At 36.5% G+C, this 21,121-nt stretch overlaps 1 protein-coding gene across 8 annotated transcripts in view; it reads left to right on the top strand.

The window, feature by feature from the left end:
• The window catches only part of SLC4A10 (solute carrier family 4 member 10), a 165,418-nt gene that overhangs the window by 99,410 nt on the left and 44,887 nt on the right, over positions 1–21,121 (top strand). For 6 of the 8 annotated variants that reach the window (XR_012995707.1, XR_012995708.1, XR_012995705.1 and 3 more), the window contains exons 6-7: positions 8,004–8,192; positions 19,116–19,207. Coding sequence is in view for 3 of the 8 variants with exons in the window: in XM_076342760.1 (XP_076198875.1) it covers positions 8,004–8,192; positions 19,116–19,207 (281 nt within the window). In the remaining 5 variants the exon portion in view is untranslated. The remainder of the gene's footprint in view (positions 1–8,003; positions 8,193–19,115; positions 19,208–21,121) is intronic. The other 2 variants (XR_012995706.1, XM_076342761.1) reach the window with 1 other exon arrangement.

The following is a 21,121-nucleotide window of genomic DNA, read 5'->3' as shown; positions in this document are numbered from 1 at the left end:
GCATGCCACCAAGATATGTATGCTAGGTATGTTAGAAATTTGATAATTCCAAATAATGTGACAGGCTGTTCTTTTTCCGTATAAACGACTGCTGGACCTGAAGATTAGACAGAACTTGTATCTCTCAGGAAATCCTTTCTTGTCTGTCCTACTCAGTTGGTATTCACTGTCAGTAGTTACAATCCTACTTACCGTGTGCTATATAATGCAAACACTGTTTTCACCCTGGAGTTGGTATGTATTCCAGTGGTATCTGACAGTCCTGACACTTTAGAATTTAAAGAAATGGTTGCTCTCCCCTGTTGGCTTCAATTTTTTTCAACATTTAACTCTCTCCTTATTTTGCTTGTAGCCGTTCTCATCCTAGGCTAGTCAGTGATCCTGATGGTCACTTTTGGTTGTTCTTTTCAATGTGTACTGTGTATACCACATGTAGGAGAATTTGCAAAAATAGATTGTATCCTGTGGTCTTAAGTGGTACTCCTAAATTAACCTGTACTTCTGATTCATAGTTTATTACTATGGGTTTTGTTTTTTAATGCAATCAGTTGATAATTTTACTGCATTACTATAGTGCATCATATCTTTTGAGAACAAGTAAACTAATTGTGCACATGTACTTCCTTTCTACTTGCCTTATCACTTTGTTAGAGAGAAATGTGTGTTGTGTATTTGTTGGTAATGTCTTGCTATCTGGGCTACATTCCAATATCAAATTATATTTCTGTAAATGCAGTGCCAGTCTTCGTATCCTTGAAAGAGGTATACTTAATCTTCATTGCTAAATTGAGACAAAGTTTTCCTATTTGTTTTAGTCAAGGCTTTTAATCTATAAACACTTATTCACTAAGGCATTAAACTCTCAGCACTTAGCCCTTGAAAATTTCTTTTATTAAAGTCTGTGTTTTAAGACCTTAATGGGCTTGTGGTAAAATCTACAGATGAAAAACATCTTTTATACTGTTTGCATGGCTTTCAGAACATTTTGTATTTCATCCCTGGAAACTCTGATAGTTCTGCGTAAAAATATTTTGGCACCAGTCATGTGGTGAGAATTTTTAGATCATCCTGTCTTCCAGCACGTCCATTCTTTATTAGATTCTCTTTTCATTCCAACTCTGTCTTATTAAAAAATGACTTGATCTACAAGACTGTAAATGTCTTTGGACAGGCACCCAATTTTCTTTGTTGATAAAGAACTTATTCATACCTATGATGCCGAATTCACAGACAATATCTTATTATGATAGAGACTTCTGAGATGAATTTCCAACATTGTCGTCATGCAGTGAAACAGCATGTTCATTCCTGAAGTTTCTCAAATTGTTCTTAAATTTTGTAAGATGGATTTTATTTTTCCCTTGAAAAGAGCTCAATTCCTCTGCTGAACTTTATTCTGTTTAAAAATGCATTTTTATTAAGCATATTTTAGGGTTTTTATTACTATTTTTAATATGTGACATTCTTTTTTCATAGGTCTTTGCAGTGGCTCCTATATCAGTAAGCTAGCACTCCATGCACAAGGAATTCCTTTGAACATTTGATGTGGTAATATTTTATCGATCACTTCTGTATAGAACATATGCTAAAAGGAAGTCTGAAAAATCTATGTAATCAAAACAATTTATTTTGGAACTTGTCTCTTGAGGAGGTATTTGCCAGAATCTGGCTGCACCATTAGAGAGCAGCTTCACTGTGTTGTTCAAGTTGGCAGATGAAAATGTTCTCTTTTGATATTTTCATTTAGTTCCTTTGAAACCATGTAGATTCTCAGATTACCATCTGGTTTTTTGATTGTAACTACTGAACGAACCCAAAAGGTTCTTCTACTTAACATATGATGCCATTTTCTGTTGTTTGGTTCAAAAACTGTTCGGTCCAGCCTTTAATGGCAATACTTTCTTTACAACATGAATCACAAATCTTGCATTTTCTCTTGCAGAGTGTACTGTGAACAAATGTTAAACCTTGTCAAATACAAACTGTGGCCTCAGCATTGCACAGTGGTGCTTTGGCGACTTGCACACGGTTGAAATATTAGATAGTCCCATTTATTTTAAATAGCTTAAATGTAATAATGGTTTATTTTTTAAATTAAATTTTAAATATTCCCATGCTTTCCAATCCAGAGATCTGACTGTTTTTTCCCAAGCAGTCTTTCGTATGTTCCTCACGATCAAATTTTCAATCTGTGTAACAGCTTAATCTTGTGATTGAGGTCACTGGAGTCTGTGCTCAACAACTCAGGGCATTACATCCCAAGTGTGCAATTTTATTGATTTCGGTAATATCGTGTTAAGCTTTCAATCTGAACAAGTCGTCTTTTGCCTTTGTTTGCTTTAAGCTATATTACTCCATAATAATGATATATTTAAACTGGCTCCAGCTTAGATTTTATTTCATTGGAGCCTTTTGTTTCAGCTGTGACATGTTGCGTTGTGTTTCTGACAGTGCTTTTATGGTAAATTTAACTTTTATTACAAACACTGTAACAAAGTGTGGGATTGCCTGTGAGCAATCTGCTTCTCTGTTTGACCCTACATCTGTCTTTTGTTCAGCTTTCACATTCTCACTTACCCAGGTTTTTGCATTTGTTTGCTTTATTTGCAGCTTACCATGCGGTGATTACCTCTACAGAGGAACCTCTATCAGGTTTTGTTCCTTTGTGGGTAATTGCGTACCAACTTCCAAGTAGCATGGCGCTTGTTTTTGTTTTGTTTTGTATTTTCCCATATTAACCACAAATCTGGGAATTTTTTAGATTGCACAAGTCAATCTCAGCTTTCATTTTGTGTGTAGAGACAGAACCCATGTCACTCATGGCTCTTGCTCTGTTTAGAGATGCAAAATATATTGTTTTATGAGGTCTCCACTCTTCTTTTGGTAGCATCCACTCTGGCACGTTAGCATAGCTCTGACTTACAACTGCTTGCTCTCTGAGCTGCAAGCTGGGAATTTTAGCCTCGTCACTACTATTTACAGTTTTGTGAAATGCTTGCTCATGTTTTTCAGTAAAATTGCATGCTGTTACTTTAAAAAGCAGACATTTTTCACTCTCCGTCTTTCCTTATCAAGTAATTCAGCTGAGAAGTTGAACAAAGTAATTTCAGGTAGAGCTTGAAATAGAATCCATCTCTCAGTGCACCGGAACGCTCTGCCTCCTTGGATGAGCGGGCTAAATCCGCTGGTTTAGATAGCTTGTTTATAATCACCGTTGTAAACACTGTAAATGGGTCTTGGTTCACAAATGCAGCCCAAGAATCCTAATTGTTAGTTTTCTATTGCTTCTAGTGCCTAACTCACTAGAGAAGTGTATATTCGGGTTCCTATTAGAGACAGGTTAAGATAAAGGACAGCATTTCAACTGAATGTCTTCCATAAAGCACTGCTTTAGGGTTGCTTGTGTTTTCTTCTCCCCCGTCTTTAAGGGAAAGAAAACCACCACAAACCAAACAAACCTTGGCTTTTAAATTAGGTTTTGTAGTCAGCTGTCACTGCAATCATGATGCACACAAAAGCCCATGTGTTCTATTTTTTGTCATTAATCTCTCATTGTGTCCTGCAATTGCACAGTTATAAAATTTGGAAGATTGAGAGGTGTAAATACTGGCAACTTTGCTGGTGTATACTGAGTTCAGTTTCTCCTGCTGTAAATTGTCAGTGCCAGCCTATGTCAGGAGAGTACGAGCCCAGCAACTCAAAACTTGCATTTCATCTGGTACACAGCTTAAAAAAAAAAAAAAAAAAAAAAAAAAAAGAGCTCTGGATCTTGTTTCTGTACTCACCACTGCAAAAGTCAGGCCCAGTTAAGCCTGTTTACCTGTTAGTAATTTCTTTTTGGACTTCACAGGTATTTTGGTGCAAATGCAGTATACCTTCTATAAATTCATTCTGTGTTTCACCTGGGAGTTTTGTGTAGCATGGTACGTGAGGTGATGGGCACACTGTGAATCTGGAGCAATGGGGAATGAGATGTGGCCACACTTGAGTGTCTCCTTATTGTTTATTTGCTTGGACCTGAGATGGCTCCATGTGGATCTGGCCGCATGTGTCTGTACAAAGCTGCAGTGTGTTAATAGATGTCTCCAGAGTGAGTGGAAGCAGCCAACCTGCTTTTGCATCCTTGCTGATCCTAGAGGTGGGACAGATGCGGTTTGCTGTGCAGGGCAACACATGAGCCGCACTGCATTTGAACTGATTTGAAGTGTCTGCACCCCTGATGCTCTAATTCACAGCCTGGGTAAATTGTTCACAGGTCATGAGGAGTTACGTTTGAGTTACTACAATAGCTTGTTTAAGTACTCACATTGCTCACATTTACTCACAAAATCACTTTTATGTAAATGATGTATTGTAACTGAGTCTGAATGGAGAAAACATTCTCAAAATTATATGAAACCCCAAGTTTCTTTGAATCTTTTTAAACAACCAGGGCAGGAAGAGTGTCTGTCTGTCTTTAACAGCTTGAAAAAATGATTTCATGGTTCCAGTATGAATCAAGATTCCTTACTGAAGAAACATCCTACTTCAGTGTTCCTGATGTCAGCAGAAATGGTATGGTGTGAGCAATTAATAGAATGGGTAACACTTTGCTGGTGGATATTCCACACATTGCATCTTGCTGAAAGCTCTATATGGTTGTGAAGCATCCTTGAAAAATCTAATGGTAAGCTGTGTCTCTGGCTAGAAGGGAGCTCTGCAGAATGTAAAAGGTCATTCAAGAGGAAAATTTCTTCAGACAAACAAAAATCCCCAAATCTTTGTTGCTGAGCATAGAAACCCTGGAGAGTCTTTGTTGTTACACAGGAATGTAGCTGAGAGAGAGTGCTGTGAAGTTTCAGGTCTGTATTCTTTACTCTGTTTTGTCATGTGGAGTTCGGAGAAATGGACATGTGCTCTAGATACAAAAGCGAAAAGCAGGGCTTTGAGAAGCAGGTGCAGCTTCAACTGATGGGAGCATGTAGGATCTTCTTCTCACAGGATTAAGGAAATAGAATCTGTTTTGAAAATGAGATGTTTAAAATGCTCCTATTTGCCATTTACTCTCAGACTTTAACCACGTTGCTCTTGTTTTCAAGCTATCTTTGCAATCAAGAGTGTTATCACTGACATTGCAGAGGCTTGGGCTTTTAAAAGATATGTTGAAAAACTTCGGAAGAAACTGAAGTGGAATCCCATAATGATAGGCGCTGATGGAGACAGTCTTCTTACTAGTATTCAGATCTGTTCAGGTCTTGAAAAAATGGTCAAAATACGGCAATCTGGCAATAATTTGACTGCATTTAAAATCCTACAGCTCCTACTGCAAGTGGTCTGTATTAAAGGAATGACAACTGGAGGGGAGTATCAAGGCAAGAAAACACGTCTTCACTCTTTCCAAATCTGAATGCATCTTTCCTTTTTACATGTGGCAGAGGTGCTGCAGTAAAGGGGAAGTTGTTGTAAAAAAAGAAAACTCAAGGTAAGCCACTTTCTTCTCAGTTTGGCAGGAAATAAAAATTGTTAGTCACCACGCTGGCACTAACTCCATGGCTTGTGTGACTTAACAAGTCTAGCAGACCATCTAGGCAAGAAAGAGGATAGGGATATGATTTTCTTTTTCCTGGCATTTTCTCTCCTCAAGTGGATCATCTTAAATATTGACATCATTCTCAGCAGTTAATATATTTGAATATTTAATATGGAAAACACTGTAATTCCAGGAATGACACTGTACGAGTGGAGTTCCACTGATTTGTAAGCCAGGTGATGACCACAACCCTAAATTTGCCTCTTCTAGAGGAGTCCTTTTTTTCAGCTCTTCCTTTTGATTTCTGTCTTAGAGCAACTCAGAGAAGGTAATCTTTGTTTTTGCATCTAGTACAATTTGTCTTTTGGTCAGCAGAATTAAAAAGGAGAGGGGAGAGCATCATTTCAGTTGTGCTTTAGCACAGATGCCCTAAGTTTTATATTTATATTTATTATTGTTTTTTCCTCTGAAGATTCCCTGTCATGTTACAGAAAGTACTGGCCTGGTTTGGGAACTGTGACATGCAAATTCATGTACTAAGGCTATCTAAAGGGAAGATAGTCTTATCCTCAGGGCAGAGGCAGTTCCTCAAAAGGCAGTAGAGTTGAGCTGGAAAATGAATATTTTTCTTGGAGCTGGAGCTTTCTTTTCTTTTTCTCATGTGTTGCAAATTCTTGGCTCCTTCTGAAAAAATTCTACTGAAGACTTTCTCTTGAACTTGTGTTTACCTTCTCTTTTGCCTTTCTGTCACTCATCTTGCTGCTATGCCTCTCTATCTCCTCCATGAGAGTCTAGAGTAATAGAAAAACTGTGTTTGTCTAGACTGGGAGTGCAGAGATAACTGACCTGGTGGTGTTTGAGTTAACCCTGTAGATAAAAGTTCCCTTCAGAGTCAGGTGAAGCACCCCGAAGAGAGGTTTTACTAGTTTAGGCACACCACCAGGCAGTATTACTCTTCGGTGTGAGCTGTTTGGTCAACACCATTGTTAATACTGCGCAGAATGTAATTGCTGGAGAGAGTCAAAGGCAATGTGGAAAACCTCTGCATCACTCTTCAGTGCGAGATGTGGATACATCTCTCATGTTTGCATCTGTTGGCAGCTGCATTTATCTGTGGACCTAGCCTTGTCTTTTTGTGTGTGTGTCATCATAGAGATGTAGATTTGTTGGTAGCCTCTTCATAGTAAGTGAAACATGCAGGTAATTTGTTGTTCAGCTCTTAAAGCAGCTATGTATATGATCCATTGGCATGTTATGTGGGTATTAAGAAGTTCAGAAAAACTGTTGTGTTTTTTAAATGTATATACAGTGCATAGCTGACTTAGCAATTAAACTCTGCTTTTAACCAGCATAATTGTTTAATGCCTTTTATTATCTCTCTCCTTTTCTCTTGCTCTTGGCAATTATCAAAGACCTGACAAATTCTGTCTTTACTGATGATGCATCTGCTTTTTATTTTTTTCTGCTCTGCTTGCCTTTCCACTGAGTTTACTGGTAGATACGAATCTGACTTCAGCACAGAATCATGAGCTGTCTGAATTTTCAGTACAAGGAGTTTTTGACTCAGCTTATTATATCACTATTTTTGTGCAGTACAGTTTCTTCCAATGGATATACAAGGGTAGTGTGTACTTAAGTGCTGTTTTACTTGCTTTAATACAGATTTTCTTTTTTTCCTTTCTTTTTCTGTTAAGCATTATTACTGTTGCTAGCAGGATTTCCCAAAATAATAATTTTAAAAAAATCCCGCAAAATTCTCAACAATTCTTTCCCATTTGAAATATATAATGCACATATTTACAAATAGTTTTGAATATTAAGAATATTTTCTGCCAGTGGACTGCAAAAATGGTTGTAATTTCTTAGCAGGGGGATCAGTTTCACTCACACCTCCATGTAATGATTCTCTTGCAGGAAAATGCACATCCGGCAGTAGAATGAGATCGTATTAAGTATTTGCAAATAATGCAGCAAATTTTCCTGTATTGTCTTATCTGAAATTTCTTTACGTTGTACTGAAAGTATTGTAATTATAGTTATAAGAAATAAAGAGCTAGTCTGTGATCTCCTGTGGTAAGTATAAAGGGAATAAAAACCTTGTTTCCTCACAGCATGCCAGTCCTTTGTAGCAAATAGGGTAGGGGTTATTTGGGGAAAAAAGACGTCTTATACACATTATAATCCTGGGTTTAAATGCATTATGTATGGAGTGCTTAGAGACTGACTTCAAACTTACAAAGGTGACCTTAATTTAGGAACTGCGTATCTTTTGAGGGATTGACTTTTTTTACATTAATAGCATCCTTTTTGTTTTTTTTTTTTCCCTGAGAGTGAAACATTTCTAGATAAAACTTACCATTTAATTCTGTTGTGTTAAAGGAACTGATACCTTTTATCTGTAATCCTGTAGGGTACTAATTCTTATTATTGCAAATTAAAAAATAAAACATTTCCTCTTTCCTCTTTTTTATTATGTTTATGTATATATTTTCAGATATGATTCTGGACCAGCAGGTGGGTTCTGGGCAGCTCAGTGAGGATGTTCGTCACAGAGTGCATGAGGCATTACTGAAACAGCATCACCATCAGAACCAGAAGAAGCTGAGCAACAGGATCCCAATTGTGAGATCCTTTGCTGATATTGGAAAGAAGCAGTCTGAGCCCCATTCCATGGATAAAAATGGTAATGTGTTGCTTTATTTTGCGTTTTGAGCTTTCAATAACATCTGCCTGTTCAGTATTGCATGTGCTTTGTACGCACAGCTTGAACTCAGCTTGATTGTGCTCTGAAAAGCTACTGTGTAAAAGTGGTACCTTTTACATGAGAGTGGTTCCTCTTACGCATTCAGTAACACACCTGTTTAAATTTGAAATTCAGGTATCCTGCACAATTCAGGGCTGTGTAGAGATATTCAAGGGAACTAGCTCAGGTGTTGAAAGCAGGCTAGTTGTGTTAGTGTGCTATTCTGTCCTGGGTAATTGGCATGGCACATTATCCCCGGTGCAGCACCGCTCAAGTACACTTGTGGTGCTTTAGGCACTCTGTGCGGTCCTTCAGACTGAGCTTGAGCACCTTTGCACAGTGTTGCTCTGAACTGTGGACATGTTCCATTAGTGCCAGAAATGTGATATGACTATTTTCAACTTCTGTTGACTATCCAGGGCCTATTTAGTTAAAATGTAATGGATTGTTGGAATAGTTTCTAAGTCTATGGCAGTGTATGCATTAGCTAGTGTTCAACTGGTGCTTCAGATTTCATAGTTGAGTTTGAGGGGTTGGAAAATGAGAAAAACATTTTCAAGATGACACTGTTGGAGAGATGCCGCAAGAACTGTACTCTGTTCTTTCAGAAAATCACTTTTTGGAAAATCATATTCATGAAAACAAGAGAGCATGTTTGCAGAGCAGTTCTACAGTAAAATATTGGCATAACTTTTTTCTTGCTTTCACAGAAGCCTTTGTAAGCTGTACTGTTGTTATAGGTTAATCATAATGAAAGATCCTTTCTTATTGCCCCTTCCTTATTTACATAAACACAGGCCTGTGTTATGAAACTTGCAGCCAAATTTTGCAAATATTTACAATTAATTCACTAGAATTAGACATTGCAGAATTACTGAGCCTCTGTATCTAGTATCATCACAATACCCACAACATTTTTGTCTGAACACTATTGGACTATAGTGACTCTTATTCCAGAAATCATGTTAGCTTTAGTGAAATCTCAGTCCCTTCTGTTGTCTCTCTGGTTCAGGGCCCTACTGAGCTCCCCTGTCACCCTGGGAAGTGGGGAGTGAGGAAACAGCTGTAGCACAGGGAAGGTGCAGGGTGCAGGAGGCAGCTGTGTGCTGTGAGGCATAGGGCAGAAGGGGAAAGAGTAGTAGTGCGGCTGATCTGGAAAGATGGGGCTGTTGGTATAAAGATTAACTTTGATTTCAAGGGAGGACTTTTTGTTTCAATCATTGCCATATAAACTTTTAATAGGTACTTCTAAGTCTAGCTGCTTCCCTGGGGAAGACTCTCAGACCTAAAAGGCAACGTATAATTTCATCTGAAGAGGATATTAAATAGAAACATATTAATTATGCCGAAATATTGTTGTAAGAGTAAGAAAAAATAATATTTATTAAGATGTGTGTGATTATGCATATGGATGCACAAGAGTAAAAGTAAGTAGGATGATTATCCATCATTTTTAAGGCAACTTCCCTGTTGATTTGTGCAACTCTTGCTGATGACTTTAAAAAAATATTCAGGAGACACTTGAGGAAGTTAATGCTATAATGTTCCTATTCCTCAGTATACACAGGACACAAGATGGCAGCTTGCATTCCATAAGCTTTTTGCACTAGATCTTATATAACAAATAAGCAGCAGGTCTCCTTAAAAAGACCCCTCAGGACAAGCTGTGAAAGTATCATAAGTTCAATTTCAGTAATTTTCTGTGTCTGTTAGTGGAACTGATGCAGTAATTCACTCCAGAAACATATCACTTTTGCCTAAGTTTCTTCTGGGAACCTTCACATCTCCATCTAATTCCCCAAAAAATAGATTCTGATCAGGACAGCCTCTAAGTCCATATTAAACACACTAATTTTATATACTCAGTGCTTAAGTGATTTTGTAAGTAGGGAGACACATTCTTACAGGTTTTCATTTGTCTGTGCTTATCGATGATTCTGGAGAGCTGCCTAATTTCTGGCACACTGACTGCTACCTCTTCTGGCACACTCTTAGTTATTTTTTTACCCTGGGTAACTTGCCATAGTACGTGGTGTGTAAATTATGCAGGAATCTACACTGAAATGCTCAGCTTTCAGGAACTCTCCTGTCCTTTGAAGCTTGACCAGGAGTAGCAGCGAGGTTTCTTATAATTTTCTTCTGCCATTGCCTCATGACCCAAATGCTAGAGTTCAGCTACCGTGTTATGCTCACTGCAGCTATATATTTCTTTTTAGATTGCCATGGAGCGTCTGTACAAGCTTTTCATAAGAATACAAAACTGAGTTGTTAAAATATAACTTTGGATCAGGTGAAAGCAAAAGAAAAATTAGCTAAATATGTGTAAAAGAAAGCAAAATTAAGGGATATAAACATATTATTGTTTATTTATATTTATATATATTATATATATTTATATATATTTATTATATATATTTATATATTTATATATATTTATATTATTGTCAAGAGTGTGCTGTAAGACACATCTTTGTTTCCTGAGGACAAACTGGTAAAATGCAATCAAGGCATCATTTTAGTCTGCTTATTCCCATTTGTGCACAAACATTGTGTAGAATGTATGAACGTAAAATGTTCCATATATTGCCAACAGTAGCAGTATTGTTCTCTCTTTTTAATACAAAAAATGCATTAAAATAGTAAAATATTTTGTTACCGCTTTTCCTTTCTGGATGAGAAGCTTAATTCCTAGAAGACTGCAGGGAGAGAAAAGGATCATCTCAGGTACTACTGATGAGCTTACAGCTCCGTTCACTCCTATCAGAGATCAGAGTTTTCAGAAACAGCAAGTGCCAGGAGCTTTAGAAGGGCCACTTACTCGTCCCTGTTGAAATGAGGAGGGGGAACTTGGACACTTTTTCTGCACAAAAGGAAATTCTCGGTTTGGTTAAATTTGGGTTCAGTGTAGACAGTTTAACTGATAACAATCCTTAGCAGTCTGTGGTTTGTAAAATAGGTGGTTCAGAGCCATAAGTCCTTGCCATCTGGGTTACATGGTACAGCTGAGGATGCAAAAACCCTTCTTTGTCCACATTTTTGACTATGCTAGCTTATCAATGTATCAGTTTCCAGATGTTCAGGAGCAAAGTCTGAAAATGAAGACACAAACTTGAATTCGATATATGGCTGTGCTGCTGACAGACTACTGATATCTTTGCTGGAAGATAGTTGTACATATGTTCTTCCTCCATTTCTTCTTTGTTTAAGAGTCTGTCAGACCATCTAATTAATTTGCTTTGTATTTAGTAGTATTATCTTTTGTTTACAATGGCTTTTCTTCACATCCTCTGCAAGGCTAAGATGTCAGGGTGCTATGGATTTACCATGCATTTTTAATGCTGCCATGCTGTGTTTAACTTTCACTTTTCATTAAGCATCAAAACTGTGAGAATTAAAAGCCTGCTTTTGATGTTCCAATAGAAACCGACAGTCAAATTTGGCATAAGAGCAGGAAAAATGATATTTTTTTTTAAAGTCTAATTTGACACCAAATACCCAAAATAGAGGGTGGCAAGTAATTTTAGTATAAATACTGTAAAAGGCAGGTAAAAATATGAATCTTCGTCATTAGTAAATCATCTTTACAGAGTTTGGTTTGTAAAGAAATTTAACTTATTTTTATTGAGATCAATAGGTTTCTCACTCTGATACCCGAGAGCTGTGTCTGTAAATTCCTATGATATGGTCTAAAAAGCCAAAGACAATTGCAAATATACAACACCTTTCTCTTGTTAGAGGAATGCTAAAATAATTTCATAAGCCTCTCCCCTTTTATAAAGGGTTCTGCAATTCAGAATTTCAGCGTGCGTGGCATGGAAAAGTAGCTGGTTTGATAAAAATGTAGTTAGGAAAAGAAGTTTTAATCATGTAAACATTTTAGGATTTGTGACTGGCTATTTCACTTTTAGTCTAGACTTCAGAGTACGTGTGTGTGTGTGTGTATGTAATGAGATCTAACAGACCTTTTACTGATTAAAGTCGAAGAGGAAGGAACTAGAGGAGAGGAGTATGGCAGGATAAGTGACTTGTAAATTGTATTTCCATGCACCTTGCTGGAGTGTTCTTTATCCATAACAACATGATCTTGTGCCTGTTTTCTGTTCCATATGTATGCCATTTATAACTGCTTCTTATCCCTTGATGTCAGAGCAGACACGTTATTAGTGTAAAAATTGTATTACGCCACATATCATGTTTGATTTTGAGAAATTCTGAAATTCCAAGGAGAGGTTTATCGATATGCCAAAGAGCTTGAAGAAAGCAATGGCATATTACATTGGGGATCTTCAGAGTTAGCAGCATGAGCTGCTGTCGCAGTTCATTTTGACATGTTCTTTTTCAAGCCTTTTTCCAGTTATTTCAGTTAGCATGATGGGCTGGTTTGGACTTCTTAATTGTTTTATGGCAGTATGAGCACATCCAGAGGTGTTTAGGACTATGCTTGGGTGTCTAATTTAGGACAGTATGCTTTAGTATCCCAGTAAGTCTAAATTACCAGTTATGTGATGGTGTTTGTTACTTTCCTCAGTTTCCTAATCTCTCCTAAACATCAGCTCAAGCATTTATGCCATAACAGAGCTAGCTTACAGCATGTGAAACTCTGATGTCAATACTACCACGTGGAGAGAGACGGACATTACTTGGAGCCATATGAAAAGGGTAGGGTGGCATTCCTAGGTACGTGACCATGTTCCTTCATTTTGGGAATAAGTCACAACGAATGCCATATATATATATATATATATATATACACCCAAGTTTTCTGGCAGTATTGGATCTGGATCAGGTGGATTGCTCCAGCTTTCCTTGAAGAGAAGGCAAGCTCAAAGATAGTTAATTCTAGCTTAAATTAGCTAATGCTCTGTTTCTTGTTTTATATTCTTCTCAAATGTATATATTTTAATCAACTTCTATTATCCACAGGTTTTTATATTGCTAAAATATAACTTGTATTTACAAACATTTTCATCTGATATTTATTCTTTCTTTCTCCACATTTCCTTGTACCCATGATAAAATGTGTAATCTATATGTATAAAACTGTATCATTCATCTTTGTATTTCTTTATTTTGCTCTGTCTTTGTTGTGTCTGTCTCTAACAGGCTCATCTCATCTCTGTATCTTCCTCATCTCCTATCCTTTGGGTTCTGTAAACTCCCTGAAGGTTCAGAGGTAGTATAAATACCTATTCTTGCTTGGGCTTTGGATCATTTCAAATGTACACCCATGCCTTCATCTCAGTTTCTTGACAGCATGCAACTTCTTGCTATAGTGATTGAAAAATACCTCAGGCCTTTGTTAGCAGCTGTGGCACACTTAAGAGAAGCTTGTGTGGAATGATGTTGTTTTTGGGGAAAAAAAAGTGCCATTTCTTTATAAGTTCATTTTCTTACATTAATTTGTAAAAATGCAAATCATAGCATTTTAGTTAAAACTGCATGACTTCATGTGAATTATGCTTGAGATTCAGGCCTAGCATTAGAAAAACAGGTAAGGTGACTTCTTCCTCATCCTCTTAAATTATGTATCATTAGTGGGCACCAAATCTGCTTGCAGTTACGCAGGTACAATGGGAGTGACATGGTTCTCCACTGATGTAAAATGTTATGCATTAAGAAGCCTAAAGGTACATACACAATTCAGCTTGCAAAGATGGTATCACTGCTCTGTTATATTAGAATTTTACCATATACTTAGGAAAACTTACTGTTTTTCAATCCTTGATTTTTGATCTGGACAGTGTGTCCATTTAGATTTGGAAAATTGGTGACTAGTTGCAGTGAAAAGCCTGAAGATTGTTCTAGCTGGCTTGCAAATTAGATTTTTTTCTCTGAATGGGAAGAAATCTGTATGGTCTAGAAAAATAAGCAACTTCTTTTCTGATTCAATTTCCTTTGATGTTTTGTTTCCATTAACTGTGATTTGTATCTGAATACATTGTTCTTGGTTTTTGTCATTGGCGTTCTAGAGACCTCTTGGATTTTGATTAATAAATACAATACACATAGTTAAATGTCTTGAGCTTTAAATTTTAGGGAGTAAGAGTATGTTGCATGTGACTAATTTACTGGGATTAATTTTTTTTTATTTTAGATTTGGCAGGACTAATAGTCTCAAAATGCTGAGCTCTATCTGCAAATGCAAACTTCTGTTAGTGTAACAAATATGGACCTTATTTTGATGGATTTTGATTTTTAAGTGGCTTGGCTTTGCATGACATAGTATTTTTTGTGTGAATTCTTGCTCTATTCAAAGCTCTGGCAATTTTGCATTATCTGAAAAAACCACTCATTTTTTATGTACACCAATTTAAAATATAATTTTAAAAACTGTGCTAATACTGGCTTTTTAATACATAGATAAGCCTTAACACCCATTTTAGTGTGGTTTTATCTGTTAGGTATTAAGTTCCTTTGTATGTAGGCTGGATATTTCAATGATACCACATTGTGCATTTGTTTGACTGATACTTTAAAGAATCTGAATGGCGCTCTGATGAATTCTCAAAGAATACAGCTCTTCAGATGCTTTATGTGGATGGGCTGCAGGATAAATCAAGGCTTTTAAACTTTAGATTTATAAGGACCCAAAGTACTACATTGCACTCTTCAAAAACAAAATACTGTATTTACCCCATAAAATGTGTAAATAAACATTTTGCTTGAGAGAGCTGAAATGGAACTGGCAAGGACAGGGCATGGAAGAGCTGAATAAATGGCAAGGCTGTTGCTGCTCTTATTCCCTCTTATAGGGAGTTGATGGGTTATGCCTTCATCATTCTTACCAGCCTAAACCCCATATTGCCAACTCAAAGAAGTAATAAACCATTGCAAGTGTTTTTCTCAGAGCAGATGTTTAAAGAAGCCTGGCTAGGGTTTGGTGTTAGTTTGTTTTTGTTTTCTTCCCCTCCCCCCCCCCCCCCCCCCCATTTGCACACAGTGCTTTGAAGGCACCCATATTATAAAGATAAAATTTGGAGAAAACTTGGATTTAGTGTACCTGTATTCCATAGGCAGTTTGATGCAGTGGTGGCTGTTGACGTTTTGGTGGAAATCAGAGAGGAAATGCCTTTTTTTTTTTTTTTTTAATTAATTTGTTTGTTTGTTTTAGTCTAGGTATGATGTGACAGCTCCCCTCTTCATTCACATAGCTCTTTAATTGATTGTTGCTTCATGGGACCATCATGGTGCCAATAACTGTGTCCTTCATTCAGAGAAAACAATCAGTTGCTGAAATTAAAAGCGGCTTGAGGATGAAGCACATATTTAGTTGCCAACATGCTTTAGCAAATAATATTTTTAATGACGTTGGAAAACCAGTGATGCCAATGTTCACTAGGTTGCCATCAGTATGCTTTTGGTTCTACCCCATTGGGAATTACTCATGCGCTTAACAGTATTCACCCCAGAGACATCTCCTTTAAGTTAACATGAAATTGTACACAATTTAATTAATTTATGAATTTTTGTGGCTTCATAGCTCAGAAGTAGAGGAAGCTACCAAATATAAAAATAACCGTGTAGCGTTGCAGTCCTGCTCCTAGGGCGAGAGCCACCATAGCACTGCATCTACCTACTATTTAGCGCAAAATATACAGGCATTTAACAAACTAAATGTGTATAGGAGCAAAAATCTCTCCAAAAACCAGTACTTTTTCTCTTACTTTTCTGTTGAAGGGCCACACAGAGACCAAGTTCCATATTTGCATTTTACTGACTGTATTGTTGCATAAGAAACACGCATTCCTGCAGTGTGTTTAAGATGCTCTGTATAAACTTTCCCCATGACTATCATGTGAAAACTGAAATTACCGATCTTCTCTACCTTGTATCTTTGATTGTTATTCAGTACAGCAAAAAAACCAAACTTCTTGTTCCAAGATCCAGAAAGCTGTCTTAAGTTGCAGAGCTATTTAAACATCTCTTACTGCCTCAAGGTAAAACTTGTGTTCCTTCAGATTACTCCAGCATATGGGTAAATCAAAGTTTGAGGTCTTCTGTTGGCACAGAAAAAGAACATATGCTATTCTTATAAACTTCACATACTTACTGGTTGTGGCTTTTATTTCCTACTATGTATATTTTTACATATTTTTCTCCTAAAACAATAGTGGACACAATGTTTAAAAGTAGCCTTTGGACTGTTATGGTAATTGCTTAGAGGCTTTTGACACCTCCAATTATGATGTTAAAACTTCAGTATTTATAACAGGTGGTCCATGCTCTGACTCCTTTATTGGTCAATATTTTTATCTCCCTGGCAGATATCCGTGCTCTCATTTTCTTGAATTTTTGGGTCCAGAAAAAAAAAGTATAAATGTAAATCCCTAATTAGCAACAGAAAGATAATGAACTACTATTTCTGTTGCTTTCCTGTAACATCTTTATAACATGGTATGTATATTAGTATGAGTAATTATTACAAGTATTTCCTTTTATATAGATCCTAGAATATAGAGGAGTGTCTAAAAGGAAGAAATTAAGAGTTAAGAAGGTCTAATATTACTAGATTTAAAATTTTCTGGGAGTAAGTTAGGGCAGAAGTTTTCCCTGAACATTTTATGGCTCCTCTGTTAGAATTAGTGGAAGGGTTTTTTGTTGTTATTAAAATTGCCAAAATAGTACAGAAATCAAATTTATATATTAATTATTTTTAATAGTTATAATACTACAGGATGATTCCTGTAAAAATAATTCTAAGACTACTAAATAAACAATACAGAAAAAAATTAGAGTGTGAAGTAGTGTATGGGGATACATAGTGTAAAGGTGATGGTGTAACAATGATGGAACTCAGTGTTTTTTCTTTAAGTTCTGATTAAAACAGACAAATTGAATGATCATTTATAAGCATCTTGCATATTTAATAATTTTTGGCTTCTGACTTGCAAAAGTTGTCTCTTGTGACATTTAGGATTTAATAGTCTTTTTAAATGTGAATTCCTTTAAGTTACATTAATATGTTGCTTTCTGAAATCAATCCTTTATTCTGGTCATATGTAAATTCTAATCCTGACTAATTTTCATCTACTTGGTTAGGTTAACATGCTTGTCATGTCTGGTTTTTTGCCATTCTCTGTTTATTTCATTGTAGTGCTAAACAAAAGCCGTAATTTCTATTCTTGTTTTGATCTGTCCTTGTCCTGAATCAGAGAGAAAATAGAAATATTTACATTTTTAATATTGATGCATTTAATAATAAGATTTCTAGCAATACATTTTAAAACATTCTGTTCCTGTACTTCCTAGTCAAAGTGAAATCTCTCTGGCTGTGCTACCAGGATGCAGCACAAGAGTCTAAAAACTGTTTTGTGTCATGGGAGATTTGCCTAGTGGAAAATGAGATGTTGATTTTCATGAAAACCAACCTTTTCCTTGAGCAAGTGTTTCAACTGGGAAATCATGACCAGACTTAGACAGGGATACTGTAGTGCTCAGCTGTGACAGAAGCTGGATACTTCAGTATTTTGGCAATGGTTGAGATACTCTTGCAAGTCTCCTGTCCTGTTCAGACTGGATCCTGCAAAGTGCTCTGTTTCCTGGCGGTGGCTGAGGACATGCTTGGACTGCAAGTGTGTGTAAACAGTGGTGTGAGGGGACACACCGTGGCTTTTTGAATTGCCCAGACAATGTACCTAGCTAGGACTTTCTTACTGTCTTCATCTTCCAGTATTGTGAACATACGGTCTTCGTTACTGTGCAAGTTTAGGTTGATTTTCACCAGAACCAATGTTTTCACATCATCATTTCTCAGTCATATGAGAGATTTTATTTGCTATGGAAACAAATATATGCTGGGCACGAGCTGCTGACTCTGGGCCAGTTGGACTCTGTAGTTATTCCTGGGTATGTGTTAGGGCAGTAGGAGATAGTTGGCTCATATATTTGGTACTTTTTCCTGTACTTTGTTGTGGTGTGCGTGGCTCCTGCCATGCCAGGGAGGGAGGAAGAGTGAAGGCAAGCAGGGAACGGCCCGTCACCCTGTGGGGTTTGTGTGCTGCCCTACTGCCAGCCCCACACCTTCAATGTGTGCATGGTGGCCTCTGGCCATGCACAGGGTCAGTGTTGGCATTAAGTAAAAATATGCTTTATGTGACATATACTTGTAACTTAATCCTGTTTTTCTTTTTGAGCTTTTGTTGGCAAAATTTTGTTGGTCACAAGGCTTACTGTTGCTTCCATGAGACTGAGGCGTGTTTAAACACTTTTTCTCATCTTGAGATATTTTTGAAACTTCTGTAAAATACTTTACTAAATCCTCACTGGAATTTTTCGAAAATGTGTTTGCTGAAACATTTGTTTTACACATGTCAATAATCACATTGTTCAATACTGAGTTTTTAAATCATCTTAATTTCCAATACATCTGTTTTTATAGCAGCCCACTTTTATGCTGGGTTTTATAGTTGTTATAATCAGGACATTCTTACACCCATGAGTAAATTTATGAAAATTAGTAATCCTGTTTCATTCAGTGAGGAGTATTCTTGTAGACAGATGCTGCCCAAAATTGGCAGCTCCTCAAATTACTTACAAAAACTATATGAGTGCAGGACTTTCCTCTAATGTAATATCTTAAAAATCGTAAACTTTAATTGGCATAGAAAGTTTGTCTTCCAATATTCAGGAGTATCTTTTACATTTTCTAAATTACGTTCTCCCATTCCTAACTGCACGTGATAAATGTTCTGTCTTTTGAGAATGTGTTACTCTAAATAAGTCTTTAATTAAAATGCCATGTTTAGATGCTTCATATACATATGCTATAAAATGTATGTAACTCTTTAACAACTATTTCATTAGATGTTGCTTTATTTATAGAAGTAATTGTTAGTATTCTGTAATAACGGTACTTTTTTTTAGCAGGTCAGATTGTTTCCCCACAGTCTGCTCCAGCCTGTATTGAAAACAAAAATGATGTGAGCAGAGAAAACAGCACTGTTGACTTCAGCAAGGTAAGTGTTCACTGCTGGTGAAGAGAGCTTCCTGACTACCAAATAGATCTTCTAAATTAAATAAAATGAATCCATGTGAATCAGGAAAAGCTGTGAAGTGCAAATTTTACTTCAGCATTAAAGTTTCGTGTGCACTGCAACACAGCTTGTATATAACAAAAAAGAATTTTTCATTTTCTTGATAAATTACTGGTAACAGGAAATCACAGTTTAGGAACATAGATAAATTTATTGCATGACAATATCATAGATGTATCTTTGTAGGGGGAATTTTTACAAATTAACAGATTATTTAAGTAGGAAAGTAATTTAGAATTCTTATAATTCAGATTTACCTCTCAGATTTTTACTTTTTGTAGAAGTAATGCATGAATGCAAACTACGCTTTTTATAACCTGAACTCGTGGATTCCAGATGTCTCAAACAGAATGTGTTTCTGTAAACCTATAACTTAATTCTTCTGGCAAGCCAAGATATTTCAGTACACTTCACAAAAGATGTTAACTGTTCAGTAGTGGAGATTGCAATGACAGTTCAATGTTAGATAGCAAAGAAAAGCAAACAGCTTCTCAGCTTTAATGTAAAGGAGAACCCTAATTTGTTTAAGAAATCTGTATGTACCTAAAACAAACTGTCACATTAGATACAGATGACAGACCTGACAGGGATAGATGACTTCAGCTGACACATTAATACAACAAAGGTTGAGTAAGTGAAGAAAGGTGATTTAAACCAAAATTCTGAACAGCACTTTGAGTCTGTTGAATCTTAATGTTAGTGCAACTGAGCTAAAAGTAGAGTTATGTGATTGCTCCATCTGGTGCCAGACTTATTTCCTAGCAGCAGTAGCTATTTGCACCATTTGAATTCTTGACTGAATATGCCAGACTAGGAATGGTATATGGCTGAAATAAAGATGGGAAACTGATCTTTTTGTCAAAGACAGTGAGAAGAAAGGAGGCTGGCTGGGGATGTATTATGGACCACATTTCTACAGAGGTAGCAAGGAGATCTATAAACAGTGACAAGTTGTTAAAAATTTAATGCTAATACTTCAAAAATATTTAAAACTAAGATTATAATGCTTTAAAAAGTCAAGTATGATTTTGGTTTCCTGATATTTATATTAAAAGTGTTAACTAAAACTCATTGTTTTGGCAAGTGTTCTAATATCAAGATGTAAAATTTTTTAAAGGTTATCAGATATAAATAAAGCTGTCTATTCAAAATTAAGCTGTGCAGAGGTGAAGCTCATAACAACCCAAAGGGAACGACATGACTTTCAGTAGTGCTTTTCTTGCACATTTCCCCAATTGCTTTGAGTGTTGTAGGATCAAAATCCCAGTTCGTTATCTAGCTGCATGATGTTTGTATTAAACAAGAATGGAGGCTGCATCATTTGATCCTTCACTCGCTATTTTTGTAGTGCTGCAGCTTTGCTGATCAAAAGAGCTCTTCCTATTTAAACTGGCCTGAGAAGAGATCAATGTCATCTTTTGGCTAGCCTCAGCAGTGTTAGATGCCAACAAGGATGTCAGGAATAGGAAAGGAACAACTTTTGTTTGCAGGAATGAAATAACAGTGAAGGATTGTAATCTAAATACCTTTTTTGACTGCCTTCAAATAGATACATTTATCCTTTTGAAGATGCATAAGTAAAGTACAATTTCCCCTTGAAATGTACTATTGCAATAACTCCCAATGGCTATAATTGGAATTACATGCACAGATTGAGAGGAAAGTAGAGCAGTACACTAATTTTCTCTTGAGTATTGTGATTTCTTGCTCTAATTTTGTTCCACATATTAGTTCCATTTATCTTCTGGAAAAAGAGCACCTTTGACTACCTCACATATTCTCTCCTTGCTAATCTGTCTCCCTTGGGCTACTTCTAATATTTCACATTTTGGAGTT

This window comes from Aptenodytes patagonicus, chromosome 6 (assembly GCF_965638725.1).
Source record: "Aptenodytes patagonicus chromosome 6, bAptPat1.pri.cur, whole genome shotgun sequence".
In the NCBI taxonomy this organism is placed as follows: Eukaryota; Metazoa; Chordata; class Aves; order Sphenisciformes; family Spheniscidae; genus Aptenodytes; species Aptenodytes patagonicus.
Note: the sequence above shows the minus strand (reverse complement) of the source record. Positions and strands in the feature narration are given on the sequence as shown.